The sequence below is a fragment of the Ascidiella aspersa genome, chromosome 2, assembly GCF_963924565.1.
Source record: "Ascidiella aspersa chromosome 2, kaAscAspe10.2, whole genome shotgun sequence".
In the NCBI taxonomy this organism is placed as follows: domain Eukaryota; kingdom Metazoa; phylum Chordata; class Ascidiacea; order Phlebobranchia; family Ascidiidae; genus Ascidiella; species Ascidiella aspersa.
Window position 1 is genome coordinate 12,724,240 of NC_139448.1, and position 17,193 is coordinate 12,741,432.

The 17,193-nt window shown below is 35.6% G+C and overlaps 1 protein-coding gene across 1 annotated transcript; it reads left to right on the forward strand.

Moving 5' to 3' along the window:
• Nucleotides 1-6,785: 6,785 nt before the first annotated feature.
• On the forward strand, nt 6,786-16,527 carry LOC146163752 (chymotrypsin-like elastase family member 2A). The gene is made up of 13 exons (XM_083382932.1): nt 6,786-7,311; nt 7,591-7,647; nt 8,896-9,014; nt 9,912-10,001; nt 10,208-10,340; nt 10,684-10,794; nt 10,971-11,032; nt 11,843-12,014; nt 12,764-12,869; nt 13,100-13,245; nt 13,899-14,050; nt 15,507-15,651; nt 16,087-16,527. The coding sequence occupies exons 1-13, from the start codon at nt 7,263-7,265 to the stop codon at nt 16,179-16,181; spliced, it is 1,437 nt and encodes a 478-aa protein (XP_083239058.1). The 5' UTR covers nt 6,786-7,262; the 3' UTR covers nt 16,182-16,527.
• The last annotated feature ends 666 nt before the right edge of the window (nt 16,528-17,193 follow it).

A 17,193-nucleotide genomic window follows, 5' to 3' on the forward strand; every position in this document is an offset into this window, starting at 1 on the left:
GCCAAAAACGTTTGCCGCTGTCTCAACGACTGTTAGAATTGAATGTCTTTGCGATTCATCTAGCTCCGGAACCGGTTTTGAAATACAGTGGAACACTATTGGTAATAATTAAAAATTGGGTGATAATTCTAAAGCTAAAATCGATAAATTATGTCAAATAAGGCTAATAATATTAATCATAATTTATTTAGAGCAGTGTTTTTCAAACTTTAAAAAAAAATTTTTACGCAACGGTCCCCCCAATTTTTTTAAAATTGCTCACGGTCCTTATAAAAAATAAACATATAAAAACAAAATAACACATTGTTTTTAATGGCATCAAAATGGAACGGGTGCACTTGCTTCCTTGCTATCAGCTCGGCTATATTACCCTTAACGCAGGGGTGTTCAAATGATTTCTGCCATGATCCAACACAGCCAAACTGGACAACATGATGATCCACCACATAATAACAGTAAACATATTGGACACGCTTTAATTTTTATGGTGCTTTATTTATGTAAACGCGATAACTAATATTTAATCTCGTGTAGTGTTTGTTAACCTTTCTAAGTCAGGGCGCGATTTTTTTTAGGTATACCTGCATTTCTTTTAAATTTCTTTCAAGTTTTTATTACATTGTCAGAAATACAAAATGTTAAAAAATATATATGTCCAATATTTTTGAATAAGTTTTCCATTAACGGTAACGAAGCGCTGATCTAGTTCAAAAGACCGCATCAAAACGTAAACAAGCCGGGCGTAGAGAGATGATTCGCGCGAAGCTGGAAATTTTTTCGCACTTACGTATTTAAAATAGTCAAAAAGTATTTGAAATTGGCTCGAGTTTGTGGTATCGGATCGGCACAGATACCAACCTAGTATCGGACCAGTACCGATACTATCACTTAGTATCGGTTATCGGCTCCGGTCTGATATTTTAGGATATTCCTAGTCGACATAAGACAAAAACTCTTCTTGTTTAGGATAACCGCATAGTGGGCGGCAACGAGGCTGCTGTGGACTCATGGTCCTGGCAAGTTTCGATCTCCAACACACTTGGTGGAAACCCCAGTTGCGGAGGAACAGTCATCGGCAAAGAGTGGATACTAAGTGCTGCACATTGCCTGCAATCGTTTGTGTAAGTTAAGAAGCGTTTTTTTGTTTGCCTAAAAAGACGGTGTTTTTTTTATCAATATTGTTCTGCATGTTTTTACGAAATAGCTTGCCATATTGCCGTGTATATTTAATTGTTAAGGATTTAAAGTGGAGTAGATCACCATGTAAAAAACGCAACCTATTAACCCGTTCTTAAGATGGTTTATATCAATTGACTTAAGAAAAATCTTCGAGAAACACATGTGGCCCCAACTGTTCAAAATTATTTATTTCATTACAGAGCAAGTGGAACATTTATATCAGCAGGGAGAAATTCGCTCAACGAAGTCGCTCCACAAACTTCAATTGCCCACGAGATTCACATTTACGAGTCCTACACTAGGTAAAATATTTTATTGTTTTGCTTATGTCTTTTATTGAGGTCTTTCGGTTCAATTTTGGTCTTATAATATGTTAACTTTGTTGAATAAAAATACAAAAATTAAGAAGTAAAAAGGTATATTTTATGTTTTATCTAAGATTTAAAGTAGTACTATCACCACGAACTAAAATGATGTCCGGGAATATAAAACACCTTGCGCAAAACAATTGCTATATACGCCGCGAACAAGAGTCCAAAAACGTGCATTTATTAAAGAAGAGGTTAAATAGTAAAAAATATGGGTTATGAGCTCGTGTCCAATTTGTATTAGAGATCGCCAGCTCGATTATTTACATTGGTGGGTCGGATCCGGCATGTGGGCTTTAGGTTGCCGACCCCAGAATAATGCCAAACAATCGTTTCATTTTATGCCTTTGCTTTTTAGCTTTGAACTCGGCTTCGATATTGCATTGGTAAGGCTGGCGACACCACTGGTGTTTAACGAACAAGTTCGCCCCATATGTCTCCCAACATCTGCATCACAAATCGACGGAATTGCATTTGGAGTTGCCACTGGGTGGGGAAGTTTAAGTAAGTGATTCAGAATCCAAAATTTGTCGAACAGCTGCTAACAAGTATGACAGCTATAGAGTAGGACCCGTCTGAAAGGGCTTTGTTATAATGTCTGCCCACTTTGAAGCGCCGAAAAAGAAGGCCACAACATTTTTTAAACATTATAGGGAGAGCAATGTTATATACTGAATAAGGATATTTCCAGGACATCTGAAAATTAAAAACGCGACTAAGGGGAAAATAAAACAAGCACTAAGGGGGGAAAATAAAACAAGCATGTTGATGACAAGGGATGTATCAATTTTTGTTGCAAAATTTTTAAGCATTAAAAACCTTTTAAACAATTTAGAGCAATCCGGACCGACGCCTACCAAACTTTACCAAGTTCGACTCCCGATCCTTACCAATACTGATTGCGCGGCGACGTTGCAAAATGCCACCATTCTTTCGTCACAAGTGTGCGCCGGTGACGTAACAAACGGAGGAATCGATACTTGCCGGGTAGAATTTATTTTTTAATAACTGAAATGGCAGCGTGTCTTTTAGTGCAGACCAGGTAAGAGGTAATGCTTATAAAGCAAAGTGATAAAGATAAAGAAAAAAGATTTGTTAATATTAATCTCGCTTTACAGTACTATAAATTTAGTGATACTTCATACGAGGATCAGTAACCATATCACAAATGTCCGTCGTCCTTGTACAAAAATATCCATGAATTTTAGTTGGCTACCCTTGCTTTTTGACAACGAGTTGTTTATTGTCCTCTCGTAAAGTTGTTTTAAGCCGTACTTAGCGACAAAATGTAGGCAATCACAATTAAGCAACTATAGCATTGAAATTTTAAAAGGTGTACTAAACCTTACAGATATCGCTACTAATTAACAAAGCTTCTGATTTCAAACAGCAAATGACTCAGGATGTCAGGATGATGCTAATAAATTAAAAAAACGTATCAATTCACGAAGCATACCGAAGATAAGGAATCAATATGCTACTTCTAGGCTAGCTTCGAATTAGCAGTTAATCTGAACTAGGAAAGTAGACAGAATATTACAGAATATTTCTGTCCCGTCAACTGATGTGGATATTTTGATTGAAAGCTCATTAACCCCTAAAACGCCTACTGGGGAAATTTACCCCACGTTAAGAAAGGCAGATATAGACCATGGGGCGTAATATATCCCTTTTCTTTGATACATTTTTTAACGAAATTGCTTACAAAGGGCGACTCCGGAGGACCACTCGCTGTTCTTGATGATGAAAGTTCTTGGACACAGGTTGGCATCACATCGTACGGTTACGGGTGCGCCGGTGTCAGAGCTCCCGGAATCTACACAAGGGTTTCTTCCTATACAGGTGGGATCAACGGTAAGTGCAGACTTGGCGAACACAACACCTCGTTTTAGGGTGTTGACAGTTTTTCACAAATCTTTGTTTTTACTAGCAGTGGTAAACGCCAGAACAAACTGTCCAATGACTAGAAAGTTTTAAACAGGTTAATACAAATAAGTTAAGAAATTCGTTTTTGCGCAGCGCAGCTTTTTAAAGTTGATAGCAGTGCTGTAAACAAGTCTTTTCAAGCTGACTAAAGTCCCAGTCAAGTCATTCGTAAAATAACTTAAGTCCAAGTCAAGTCAGTTGTAAAATTACTCTGGTCCTGGTCAAGTCTTTTTTAATAAATCACAAGTCAAGCCCTAGTCATAAAAAGTATACGTTAAACTGCTAAAATTGGTAAACTAGCTCGATTACGGGCAATAAAAAAACTAAACTATAACAAAAAACGCAACATATAGCAAGGAAATTGCTTTATGTAGAAAAATTGGGATATATAGTGAAAACTTTTTATTTTAACCCAAGTCAGTTGTCCGAAAGACTTAAGTCAAGTCAAGTAATTTGCCCAAAAGACTTAAGTCAAGTCATTTGAAAACAGTGACTTAAGTACACTTAAGTCAAGTCAATGACTTTAGTCATTATAACACTGGTTAATAGATAAACCAATGTGTATCAAGTAAACTGAAGTATGTGAAATTGTGTTTCTCAGGAATAATGTCGGAAGCCACCACAACAACCTCAAGCAGTGCTCGGCCTTCCGCATCAGCGACACCCTCTACCAGGGAATGGTCGGCTTCTGGCTGGCGGTGCGCATCGGACGCATCTTTTTTTTAATTTTATCGCGCCCACATATAGGAATATCGTTACATTGTTTTCTGTATTTAAAAGTATAGGATACCTTATTGCGCCTCGTCGGCAAACTTCAAATGATAACCTTTAATGAAAATAAATTAGGCAGACAATTCACAAAAAAAAATTTTTCGTCATGTTTGTTTTTACTTTTATGACGACACTTGACATCAGGAAAGCGACTTATTAAATGTTGCATGATAGATGTCCTCAGGTTAATCATGTTGAAAGTTTTGCCTTATTTATATGTATATACATGATTAACCTTTATATATATATATATTGAATTCGTCAGCTTGTTGCGAATGATTTATGTACTTTTAAACAATATTTAGACACTTAATAAAATGTAAAGTGGCTGTGAGGCTGGAGATGGATATTTTTTGGATTGCAGGATTTTCGATAATTATAAATCGGGACCTTTGGCTGATGCCAAGTGGCTGGATCGGTACACGTTCGATACGAGGGTGGGATCGGTTCCGATAACTAATTAACTTAGGCCACTATTCTTGACCCTGAGCAGTAATTATACCTTTAAAGCTAAATTTATCAAAGAAGTAGTAGGGTTACCAACTGGTGGCAACCCCTAATCCTGATAACCTGAAAAAAGAAATACCTAGAGTTTTTAAAGTTTTATCGACAGTCTTTTATTTAAGCAAAGTAATGACGTGATTTCTTATCGGATCGAACACGATACTGTTTACCCAAAATATCGCGTATTGGTATCGAAATGAAATGTCAAGTATCGAACATCCCTAGTTCTAAGTGCTTGTCTTTCGATTCAATTTGAATAATAACTTTTAAACTTCTGTAACTTTTCATTATAAGAAGCCCAAAATGTCTTCACTGGTTTTCGATTATCGAAAAGGCGCCCCAACAAATTATACTAAGGTCCACTTTAATTTTCGGTCACTTACTAAGAAATAAGATAATATTTTTAAATTAAACTGTGTTGTTGGGTACTTTGAACCCGAAAAAATTATTTCCTAAGTTTGCTCATTTTCCAATAATTTATTAAATAATTTGGAAAATTCCTTCTTTAATGTAGTCATTTACTAATGATTTATTAACTTAGGCTCATGCAATCTTTCGTGGGTTGCTCGCTGCAGGCCTATCACTCGAATTGGCTTAAGTGTGCTTGTTCATCAGTAAGACGTTGTTTAATATTGTTACGATTAATTTTGGATAATTTTTGCTTAACGAAGTAACGAGTTTATAAAACATCAATGTGTTTCCTTGCACTAATACCGATACTGCTGAGCACCAAAACTGTTGCATTTCATCCACATATAATATGTACTGTATAGTTTAAATGCCAACACCAGTTCTCATACAGTTGTTTACTTAAGTCATGTGTGAAGCCATAATACGTACAAGTTTCACATCACGTCATGGCGCTCACCGGGAGCGGTAAAGTCCCAATAGGATCATACGTTACAAATATTATCCAAACAAGCAACAACCTTTATATGCGGATTATCGCATCGTTGGGTTTCATGTGTTTCTCTTCATAACCAAATTTGATTCGTTAAGCAAATAATGTTCCGTTACCTGGGACACGCTCATTGGTTTTCAAAACCAATTTATTTTTTAGGTGCTCTTTTTTAGTATTCTATAAGCACCGACTTACAACAATTTAAGTAATGGGTTGAAATGTCTTATAACAAAACATGAACGTGCTTCAAAATGGTTTATTGTAGTTCTATCTTTTAACATCATCGTTGAAGTTGATTTAAAAGCAGTCAGCCCTTTGTTAATCGTTTGACGTTCGTCTAACAATTATTATTAGCGATTTTGTGAGTGTAGAGCAAACACTGTCACTGTTCCACACCCTTATATTCAATTGTAGCCTGACTTGTTAAGGAAACAATGGCGCGGTGTTTTGTTCAGCCCGGTCAGAGCGTTGAGCGTCAATGTAGGGGGCAAACTTTAATGCCAATGAAAGATGTTGCTGTTAAAGGGTGTACTGGAACTCTTGTTTAATTTAGACTGGTAGCGTTTTAAGTTTTACTGATGTTTGTGGTTCAGTCGAATAAACGGCTTACGCAACACCGGTCAGACATTTCAGTTGTAGTTTTTCACTTTTTATGTCAGACTAAATTAGAAGGACATCGCTTCGAATTAAGGCTGAAATTGTTGTTTTACAAGAACAGCAGTAATAAATGGTTGTTGTCAGGATTTAACAAACGGTTTAGCAAAGATTGGTAACAATACGTCTTTGCCCGGCGACTACTTATTCACGAATATGATGCATGTTAATTTCACCATTTATCCCTGGTTTAAATTTGATCATTACTCTGCAATCATTGTTTTAGAAATTCCCTGTAGTAACGTTTCTTAGCATTTAAAAAAACTGCCAATTTTGTTTAAAAAAGGCGTTTAACTTAACCCAGACTTAGCAGTGTTTACCGCGCAACGCTCGTTCTTATTTTCTTAGCACTAGCAACCGAGACAACGCCTTTTGAAAAATATGTAACCTAACGCTGTCGATCCTTTGAAACCAATGCTGTGGATCTAGCTTACGCATTGTTCGCTGTTGGTACCTGTTAACAGAAATACCAGAGGTTTGGAAAAGACTACTGACTGATGGTCAGCCTACAAAATAAAAATGCTCTTCCTATAATAAGTGTACAGTCAACTATATCTGACTTAATGGTTGAATTGCGTGCACTTTACTAACGGTGTGGTGGTGTGGTGTCATATATAGACTTTTATTTAGGAGTTGCCGAATAAACATAATGTATCATTTAGGAAAAAATGTTAATCTCAAGAGAGGCAAAATTAATTAAAATATGCTTTTTGTCTGAAATTGCTTGTTTTTTATAGGTCCTATGTTCCCATATCTTTAAAGTACTGTATGTTCAATACGTTAAACCAAAAGAAAAGAAGACATATGTGTTTATTATTCATGTTCTTTTACTTTTGTTCGCGCTGACAACCTTTCATGGCGTACGGGTTAAGAAGCGCTGTAATTGATTTATTGTACAATACTGTAGGTGACTCGTGCGGAATTAACTTTTTTTTAACCCAGGAGATTTGAATAGGATAATGCTGAGTTTAATTTTATGCATTGGACTTCAAATTTTGGCCACCTACGGTAAGTAGAATATGCAATAAGGTGAACCTAATTTTATGTCAAAAGAGCTCATTGGACGCCGTATTGACCATCTTGTGGGTCTCAGAACGAACTTCTTATTTATTTGTTGAATTTATGGAAATAATACAACCACTGCCACAAAACGACTACACGCCCAACAAAAAAATAAAATTTAGACTGACGTTGACATTTTAGAATAAAGCTAAATTATTTTTTGTTAAACGATACCTGATGAGTGATGACAATATAATCTTGTCATTCATGTTTTTGACTTTTCAGATATCTTTGCATCCGGTCAAACCACGGAAACAACGAGTAATTCAACATTACTTAACAGTAAGATTGTGTGTTTTCCGACTCTGCGATAAAGTCACTGTTTTAAACAATTTAAGGAGCAAACTCTTCGTTCAGTGGTCTGCCATTTTTTTGTATTTAGACATATCGCAGGAATTGAATTATAATGTTTAGTCAAAGACCGTCTACTTTTAAGAACATGTTTAACCAAAACGAAATTTAGACGTCAAGTTTAGTGGAATTTACAGTTTAACATCAACTTTTTAACAACTCATTTGATAACTTTCCTGGCGAAATATGTGAGCTATTGATGTATTATTGTGAATTTAAAAGATATTTCGTAAATATCTGACAATTTTGTGAAACAAATTTATTTTTTATTGGTATTATTAATAATTTTACGCTGGTAGTGGCTATAACAGAGGCAGGCCTATGGCATTTGAAAGAAGCCAAGCTAGGGAGAATAGAAAATAAGGATACAAAATAAATTTCGGCAGGATAGCAAAACATGCAGTGTAGCATATATGGCCAACCTTTTAAATTCGCCACTTTCTAAATCCAGTTAAATTATTGTTGTTATAATATTAAGCCTCATTTTATGTGAAAACCACCCGTTGTATCGCTTTTAGTAACGTGCCTACATTTGGTAACTGATATCATTCCAGTAACGCAGAAAAAATATACAACCGACAATAGTGTCGGGTAACGCCAACGATTGGCTATTGTCGGACATCGCTAACATTCAACAGGATTTTTTACTACTTATCTGGAATCGAAGTTTAAAGTCAAGCGTTCTAAAATGAAATGTATTTGCCTATGCAGTTTAGAATTTTAAGTATGGTTATTGCACACTTACCTTTAAAAGTGTGAAAATGGCATTATTGCAATTTCCCCACTGTTCCTAAAATTAGGTTTTTACCGATCATAAGTTTTTGCAACAACTGTTTTTACACGCTTTGTTTTAACTACACCAGGGCAACATACGTCAGCGTATAGTTTACTTTTTAAATATGAATGACAACGAAAAAGGTAATACGATAGCAGCACAATGGTGAGAATACAAAACACGAAAAAAAGAAATAAGTCTATAGGCCTATCTCCTTTCTTTTCAATCAAATCGTTGGAGGCAGCAAAACTATTGTTATCTGCAGCTATCATTTTAAACCGCTGAGAAAAACTTGTTTACTGGCTTCTAACCTAACTTGTTTAAACAAAACAATATTCCAGCTCTTATCAAGTTATGTTTTCCACATTCACTTATAAAGTTGAATTAATGCATTTTTGTTTTAGCTTGTGGGGCAAACATTATATCTACTTCTGCGTCAGGAAACGTATCTACACCAGGTTATCCCAGCAGCTATGCATCCAATTTAAATTGCAACTGGACGATACAAACGACATCAGATAAGGTATTTTATTTCGCATACAGATCGAATTTAGAAAAACATCAACGTCGGAATTAAACGCAGTTCCAATAAAACCAAAATAGGACTAGTATATTATTGCGAGAATAAGATTTATTCGGAATAAGACTTATACCCGCGACTAAAGACCCAAAGTGCCAGAAAAGATTTTAAACAGCTTAACTTTATCACTAACTATCCCAATAGTTTTAACCTTAATTCTAATCCCATCCATTATTCACTCTAGAACAGTGGTTCTCAACCCTTTTTCTTTCGTGGCCCATTTACGTTGCAAAAAAATTCTGTGGCCCAATAAATTTGTATGAAAGAAAAACTGTAAAATAGGTTTAGAACAAAACACAGCAGAAAATATTTCTAAACAAATTATTTATTCAACCGTGCATTAGTGAGATACTTGCTAAACAATAAATTTACATTCCTTTTTAATTCCTCCCCAAGCCATTATTCCTGTAAAGTTAAATATAGTGAAACAAATGTAACTGAATCTAGTTTTTTTAATTGGTCTGGCCCACCTCAAATGTTTTTATGGCCCACCAGTGAGCCATGGCCCACTGGTTGAGAACCGCTGTTTTAAAGATATTAGGCCTACTGCTTATTCGGTTTTGTTATGTCGTTGGTCTTAATGCTATGGTATTATAGAGAACTCTGCGTCAGAATTGTTGCCTTAGAAATTTAATCATGAGATCCCGTGCACATTTTTTACGGAGCTTTCAGAAATCCAAATGGGGTTTCCAGCACTTTATCAGTCACTGGATAGGCCTGATGTTATGTTGGTGTTTAATATTGGACCTACAATTAATCATGATAATGATGTGTCTTTAGATTTTGCCTATTTCCCCGAACAAGTATAGCGATGGGTTACATTTTCCTTATTTTATACAGGTGTTTCTAATAACATTCTTGGGATTTAACATCGAAAGCCACACAACATGCGAATATGACTATGTGCAAATCTTTGACGGAACAGAGCAGGTGTGGATTTTTTTACTTTTTTAAACTTTGGTTTATTATTCCGACATACATATATATATATAATATATATAAACAAACAGGCAGCGATCATAAAACTTGTCTTGACTTGGCTGTATACTTGATTTTTGGCAACCGCACCTATAAACTTAGTTGTAATAGTTTGTTACAAATACATAGAATCAAACTGGTTACATTTATGTTTTTAGTACACAGGAAAGAAATTTTGCGGCATCCAGAAACCGCGCAACTTTGCAGCTCTATCAACTTCTGTTTTAATTAACTTTGTTAGCGATACATCTACGGGATATTCTGGGATTCTTATCCAGTGGACCACAGTCGGTAAATTACGTAGGCTAATAGTTAATTCATCGTTTAATAATTATAAGCCGGGCCAGAAGGAAAGCGTCCAAAGCACAATTAAAAAACATATGAGATTATATTTCGTATCCATATTTCTACCGTAACTGTTGTAACTAAATTGGATTTAGTAGAATTTAATGAAAGTTTAAATTACGTGGGTCAGCATGGGCACCGGGTGACTTCAGCATTTTGCCCTGTTTTTCCTTTCTTATTATGGCGGCATCATAATTTCGTGCATGCGTCGTACAATTACAATAGGAGACTTTTCAATGAATATAGCCGCGATGCAGGAAAAATAAAATTAGAAAATGTGTTTTTGTAGATCGCTGCACTAGCAATGAGTACACATGCTGGGATGGAACTTGCATACCGTTAAGTCAAAAATGCGACGGCACCAAACATTGCTCGGACGACAGCGACGAAATTGAATGCGGTAATTAAACGTGTTTCTTGGTTCTGTCAATATTACGATAGTTATAATTTAAATTAGGTCCTTCGTATTAGTGATTTATTCTTGTTTTTCTCAGAGCAGCCAGTGATGTTATTAAAAAAATACATTTTCAATGCCACCTACCAGAAACTACCTAAATGCTTGTTTCTTTTTATTAGTCCAAACATCTACCACAAGCGATCAGTGCGGCAAAGTTCAAGTTGCGCCACAGTTTTCTTGGGTAAGTGAGTAAGCTCATAAGTTTTTATCTTCTTGTTGGTTGCAAAACTCTTGTTGAAAGAGAATACGAACCAAAGCAAAGCGAAAGTAAAATAACGGCAATAAAAAGTAGACAACCTTTTACGCAACGTATAAAGTATGTAGACTATACCATACCTTCGGAACCGCAAAGGTAAGTCACATGCCAAATGGATATATTTTGTCGGGCTTTGTATAGGCCTGACATTAGGAAATAAGGAGTGTGCGGTACAATGTTAAGCAAGGGTGTGTAACCTTGATATTCACTCGTCAAAATGTATTTCTTATCGACCATTTCCTTATGGATTCATCTCAAGTAAAGTACTGGAAACCCAAAGTAAATTTTGTGAACCCGACTTTGGAAAAAAAGCTGCTGTTTAAAACCTTATACTAAAGCGCCAACATATTTAAACAGGTTTAGTTTTTTTCGGCAGTTTTGCAGATAAAATGCTTGACAGATTACCTGTACGACTAACACAGTTTGTTTAATGTTCCATAAAGCTATGCGTTTTAGAGCAGGTCTGAACAACATAAGGCCCACAACCTTTAAATGCGGCCCGCCTGAGTCCCACAATGGAATAACAATTTTTCGAATTTTTCGGATAATCGACTATGTTTTAAATTCGGCCCATGTGTCATTCTGAGTTGTGCACGCCTGCTTTAGCGTATTCGTGTTGCAGGCTTGAAACTTAACCCTGGCCCGTTCGACATATGTTCGCTGCGATTTAAAGCACCAAGTCAAATCAAAGACCCTTGCGTGTTTCTTTAAAAGCTTTTAATTTGGTGCGCGTAGGATCCACGAATCGTCGGCGGTAACCAGGCGATCGCCAACTCTTGGCCCTGGCAGGCGGCCCTTATCAAACCTTCAACCGGGACTTTATTTTGCGGAGGCGCCATCATTAAAGAAAGGTGGATTCTGACCGCTGCTCACTGCATTGACAGCGTATCAACGACCGGCATTTTCAGGTTACTACAAATCTTAAAATTGTAACGTTCTAACCTAACAGTGTTTGTAGCGGTAAGCCGGAAACACACAATAAGAACTAAAAGGAGCTATACCTAAAGCATAAAAATCTACAAAACCATAGTATTAAGACCAACGACATAATAAAGCCAAATACGCAGTAATATCCAGTACAGAATAAGATCGAAATCGTATGAATAAGACATGAATCTGTCAGAATACGTCCTAAATTCGTAGGAATAATACCTAAATGGCCAAAATAACGCCTAAAACTGCAGGTGGAGGGTATGGGACGGTCGGGAGCCGTCGGTCTGACATCGTTCGTTTTGGTGTTGACGTTAGGACGCCTTAGTTTGACTGGCGCCGTTAGGGCGCCACTGTGTCAGCACAGGATTTTTATTGTCGGCCCTGTTTGCATGGGGTCATTGGTTGATTTTATTCCGAACTGCGTTTTATTACGACGTCGATGTGGTTCTTATTTCGGTTTTATGGGTGGAGTTCGGTAAGCCGTTTTTAAATTCATTTGTTCTCTTTTTAAAGCTGCTGATATTATATGAAATCATTATCTTGAATATTACATAGAATAAAGTAAATTCCGTCGAATATTGCCGAGGAAAACAAATAATACTATAGAAATCGAAATAAGTTAATAAAAGATACTTCATAAAGCTCACTAGCTTTTGTTTAGTTTTTCTGGATATCGAGGTTTGCTCACCGATTAAAAATTACGTTTTATCTTTACGTTTCACTGTAGTACATTGGATTTGACTGTTGAAGTTGGAAAGCATTCATCTACAAATCCTGGAGAACAATCCATTGTAGCCGACCAAGTCATAATTCATTCTTCTTACACAACGTAAGTTTTACTCAGCCGGTTATACCTAAAAATCGCATTTGTTTGTTTTATTTTGATTACCTTGTCGGTTGTTAGCTATATGTAAACATTTTAATTTTACACTTATTAAAGTTCATGATTGTGTTTTCAATTGAGAACTTGTTCGATCAAAAAATTATTTGAGTGAGACCGAATGAACAAGAGGGTTCGGTTGTTTTTTGCATCATTTTTTTAATACGTTCTTTTCGCAGAGTTTCCAAGGGTTTTGATATTGGTGTAGTAAAGCTAACGACAAGTATTAGTTACGGCACCAACGTCCGTCCCATTTGCATACCCACGGTCAATGATGGAGCCGATTCCAGTCAACAAGGAATAGCCACAGGATGGGGTTATCTGGGTGAGTTGGAAATCGATATTTTTAAACACTACATCAACTAACCATGCATTAATACACTTCGGTTTCTTCGTTTAATGATTATGGCCGCTATTACAAAGGCCGTCTACCAATAAAAGGTGTATTGAACCACTTGTTTGCCGCGAACATCTTGGATCAAAGGCGTAAAAATTGAAGTTTGATTTATTTACCTTTTTCGGCAATCTTTTTTAAACCACTATAGTTGTTTTTCAAAATCGCCGCGTTTTTGTTTTCTTAAAGTTTTATTTAACATTTAATCTATTACAATTCAATAATTTTCAATGTTATTGATGGCATAACTACAAAACGTATTTTGTAAAAACCAAACCACCTTGGAAGTTACCCAAGCATTGAATACTGTAATGCGCAGACAAAGGAAACACGTAAAATTATTCAACTTTAATAATAATAAATAGATGTAAACTCAACATTTAAGCTTATTGAAATATACTATGTTGGATACCAGGTAATGTAAACCGTGTTCACTGCCTTTTAGTAAACATAATTGCCGAGTCCTTTATAATACAACCAACACGCCATAATAAAGTGTAGGACAGATATCATTTTCTTATGTGCCCCAGTCTAGAGGTTGTGGTTCCGAAAGGTTTCATAACGTTTTGTTCCTTACTGCACAGCTTCGGACGGCGCCCAGCCCGATTACCTAAACCAGGTCCGACTTCCGATCCTGACAAACACGGAATGCGCAGCGGCGATCCCCGCCGTCACCATTTTGTCGTCGCAATTATGCGCCGGCAGCATCGCCTATGGTGGCGTGGACACATGCCAGGTGAAATGTCGATATTGGGTTAATCCGTATAGGCCTAGTTGTTTGTAACTGCCAGTGTTGTAAAAGAGTTTTTTGAAAATGACTTAAGACCCAGTCACGTTACTCGTAAAATAACTTAAGTCCAAGTCAAGTCTTTTTCAATAAATGACAAGTCAACTCCCAGTCTAAGTCATCGGTTGCCAAAGTCAAGTCCCAGTCAGTTAATAGTTAGCAAGACCCCTTCAAGTCGCACCCTTATCACAAAAATAAAACTCTGAATTATGAAAACTGGCAAACTCCTCCGATTATGAGCAATTCCTCAAGTAAAACACATAGACGCAACATATAGCAAGCAAATTGCAGTGTTGTAAACAAGTCATTTTGAAATAACTTAAGTCCCAGTCAAGTCATTCGTAAAATAACTTAAGTCCAAGTTAAGTATTTTTGAATAAATAACAAGTGAAGTCCCATTCCAAGTCATCGGTTGCCCAAGTCAAGTCCCAGTCAAGTCATAATTAGAGCAAGTCAACTTCAAGTCCAGCCCTTGTCAAAAAAAATAAAACTTTAAATTATGAAAACCAGCAAACTCCTCCGATTATTATGAACAACTCAAGTAAAAAATAACATAAAAGCAGCATATTACAAGCAAATTCTTTTATGTTCAAAGATTGGGATAAATAACGCAATTTTATAAATAATTGCTTAATTAAAACAAATTATTTTAACCCAAGTCATTTATCCAAATGACTTAAGTCAAGTCAAGTCATTTGCCCAAAAGACTTAAGTCAAGTCAAGTCATTCTGCTCAAAAGACTTAAGTCAAGTCAAGTCATTTAAAAACAGTGACTTAAGTGCACTTAAGTCAAGTCATTGACTTAAGTCATTACAACACTGGCAAATTGTTTTATTTGCAAAGATTAGGATAAATAACGCAATTTTATAAATAATTGCCTAATGAGAACAATTTATTTTAACCCAAGTCATTTGTCCAAATGACTTAAGTCAAGTAATTTTGCCAAAAGTCATTTGAAAACCGACGCACTTAGTTCAAGTCATTGGAAACCAATTTTTAATTAAATTGTTTCTTTCTTACGCTGGATGGTTTAGCCAGTTTTGACGATGTAGGTTTTACGATATTTTCAGTAGAACCAAAAAGCGACGCCGCATCGTAACCTCACGTCTACAACTCCTCACTTTAAACGTAAATGCATTTAGACAAAAAATGCCTTTCTGGGATAAATAATATGAAAACAAACTCTCAAAGCTTAAAATATTTATAGGGAGGTATTTTATGTTTTTAATTCTTGCGGTAACCCTAATGGGAATATTTTGGCCCATCAAGGCACTTGAAAACTATATTTTTTACCTCGTTACAGAGTTTTAAGGGTATTAGCAAAACGCGCGAACATTGGCTCTGGCTATCTACAACAGGTCTGTTAGCGTAATTTATCTTAAAACCAATATGCAAAAATGTTTAGGGCGATTCCGGCGGACCTTTAGTTGTTCTTGTTGGTGAAACAACGTGGTACATACTTGGAATTACGTCATATGGTTCGGGTTGTGCATCACCGAATAGCCCAGGTGTCTACACACGAGTCTCGTCGTATAACTCTTGGATTGAAAGTAGGTTGACAAAAATTGATTTAAAGCGGCTTCGATATTGCAAGTAAAGTTATTTACAAGACTTCTCTAGTATTACAGATAGTGTACAAAAAGAGTCAAAGGGTTTGACACTTAATTTATTTTTTTAATCTAATTAAGGATTTCCGAACCTTGACATTTTTTTCCAATATCAACTTTTTTAAAAAAAGTATCGTAATCCTAAAAAAAAAAAACGACTTCTCTTTCTATGCTCAAATAAGCGAAATGAAAAATTAAAACCTTCAAAGCTAATTTGTCCGTGTTATCAACACAAAACTGGCTTTTTGATGAATTAACCTTTTAATGTAAATATCTTAGCGTTAGATCGCAAACCATGACTGATATTCTTTCTATCCGATATAACCGGACATCCTCAAATTTAAATGTAATTTTTACTTACCTTTAATTTCTTTTCAGCCGCCACATCGAACGCATCTACCACTCGCAAAGCGGTGTGTTTTTGGTTGGCAGAAGTTTTGCTGTTCCTAGCATTGTTTAGTTTCAGTCTCTAATATATTTGTCCGTTAAAGAAATTTGTGAAATGCGTGACTTGTGCCTATTAAAAAATGTTTTTGAGCAAGCAACGCTTTTTTTTGTATTGTGGTCCACGGGTTTACCTTCAACTCCACTTGTTGTACGACTGTGTTTATTATTCGATACTTTTACAACTATTGTGACTTTTATCGGATGTCTATGCATGTATACATAGTGTTTTGTGAACATCTCTTTCATTTTTATTGATTCTTTTGTAATACGAAAAGTTCAGTTCATGTCTTAAGCATATGCACTGTGATGTTAGTAAATATATATATAACATAATGTAATACCGTGATGCAAATAAATCTAAATTAATCATTACTGTTTTTTTATTACTGTGTCGGGATGGCGAGAGCATAAAACTATTTCTTATTGACTTTAAATTATTGTGAAATCGCGTTAAGTTTTATCTAATTTAAATAGATAAAACGTTGTTTGATATCTTTCTCGGAGAAAATGTATTTATCGTTCCAACTTGAACTGAATTTACATTATATTATATTCCGCTTTACAGAAATATTTTTATTATAGGCCTATACTTGTTAACTGTGTAGCCAAAAGATCATGAGTATCGTAGACTTATCTTATGTATGTCGCCTTTTAAACCAGATAAATACTCTTTTTTTATCAGATACACAATCAAATGGTTTAAAGTTTTATTTTAAATTCATGAGAGAAAGGTCATTAATTGACCAAAAAAAATATTATTTTTACTAAAATAAAGTACTTTTTCGTATTTTTATTATACCCCCTGTTAGTCTTTAAATGATCATAATTATGTTGTACAGTTGTAGTTTATATATATGACAATATTTTACAGAATAATTATTTTTGTTATGAATGGCCGATATATTTGGATTCTTGTATATTAAATTTTAAATCACTAGGCGTAAGTGCACTTAAGTCACTGCTTTAACAGACTTTACTACGTTTTACGCAAAATAACTTGGTTTGACTTTAGTAAATTGGATAAATGGCCTGACACTT

What these genes read in the sequence shown, in the direction of transcription:
- LOC146163752 (XM_083382932.1), top strand. Translation starts at nt 7,263, where the DNA reads ATGCTGAGTTTAATTTTATGCATTGGACTTCAAATTTTGGCCACCTAC. An exon ending in TCAAATTTTGGCCACCTACG is followed by an intron (nt 7,312 to 7,590) that starts GTAAGTAGAATA and finishes TTGACTTTTCAG; the next exon opens with ATATCTTTGCATCCGGTCAA. An exon ending in TTGCGCCACAGTTTTCTTGG is followed by an intron (nt 11,033 to 11,842) that starts GTAAGTGAGTAA and finishes TGGTGCGCGTAG; the next exon opens with GATCCACGAATCGTCGGCGG.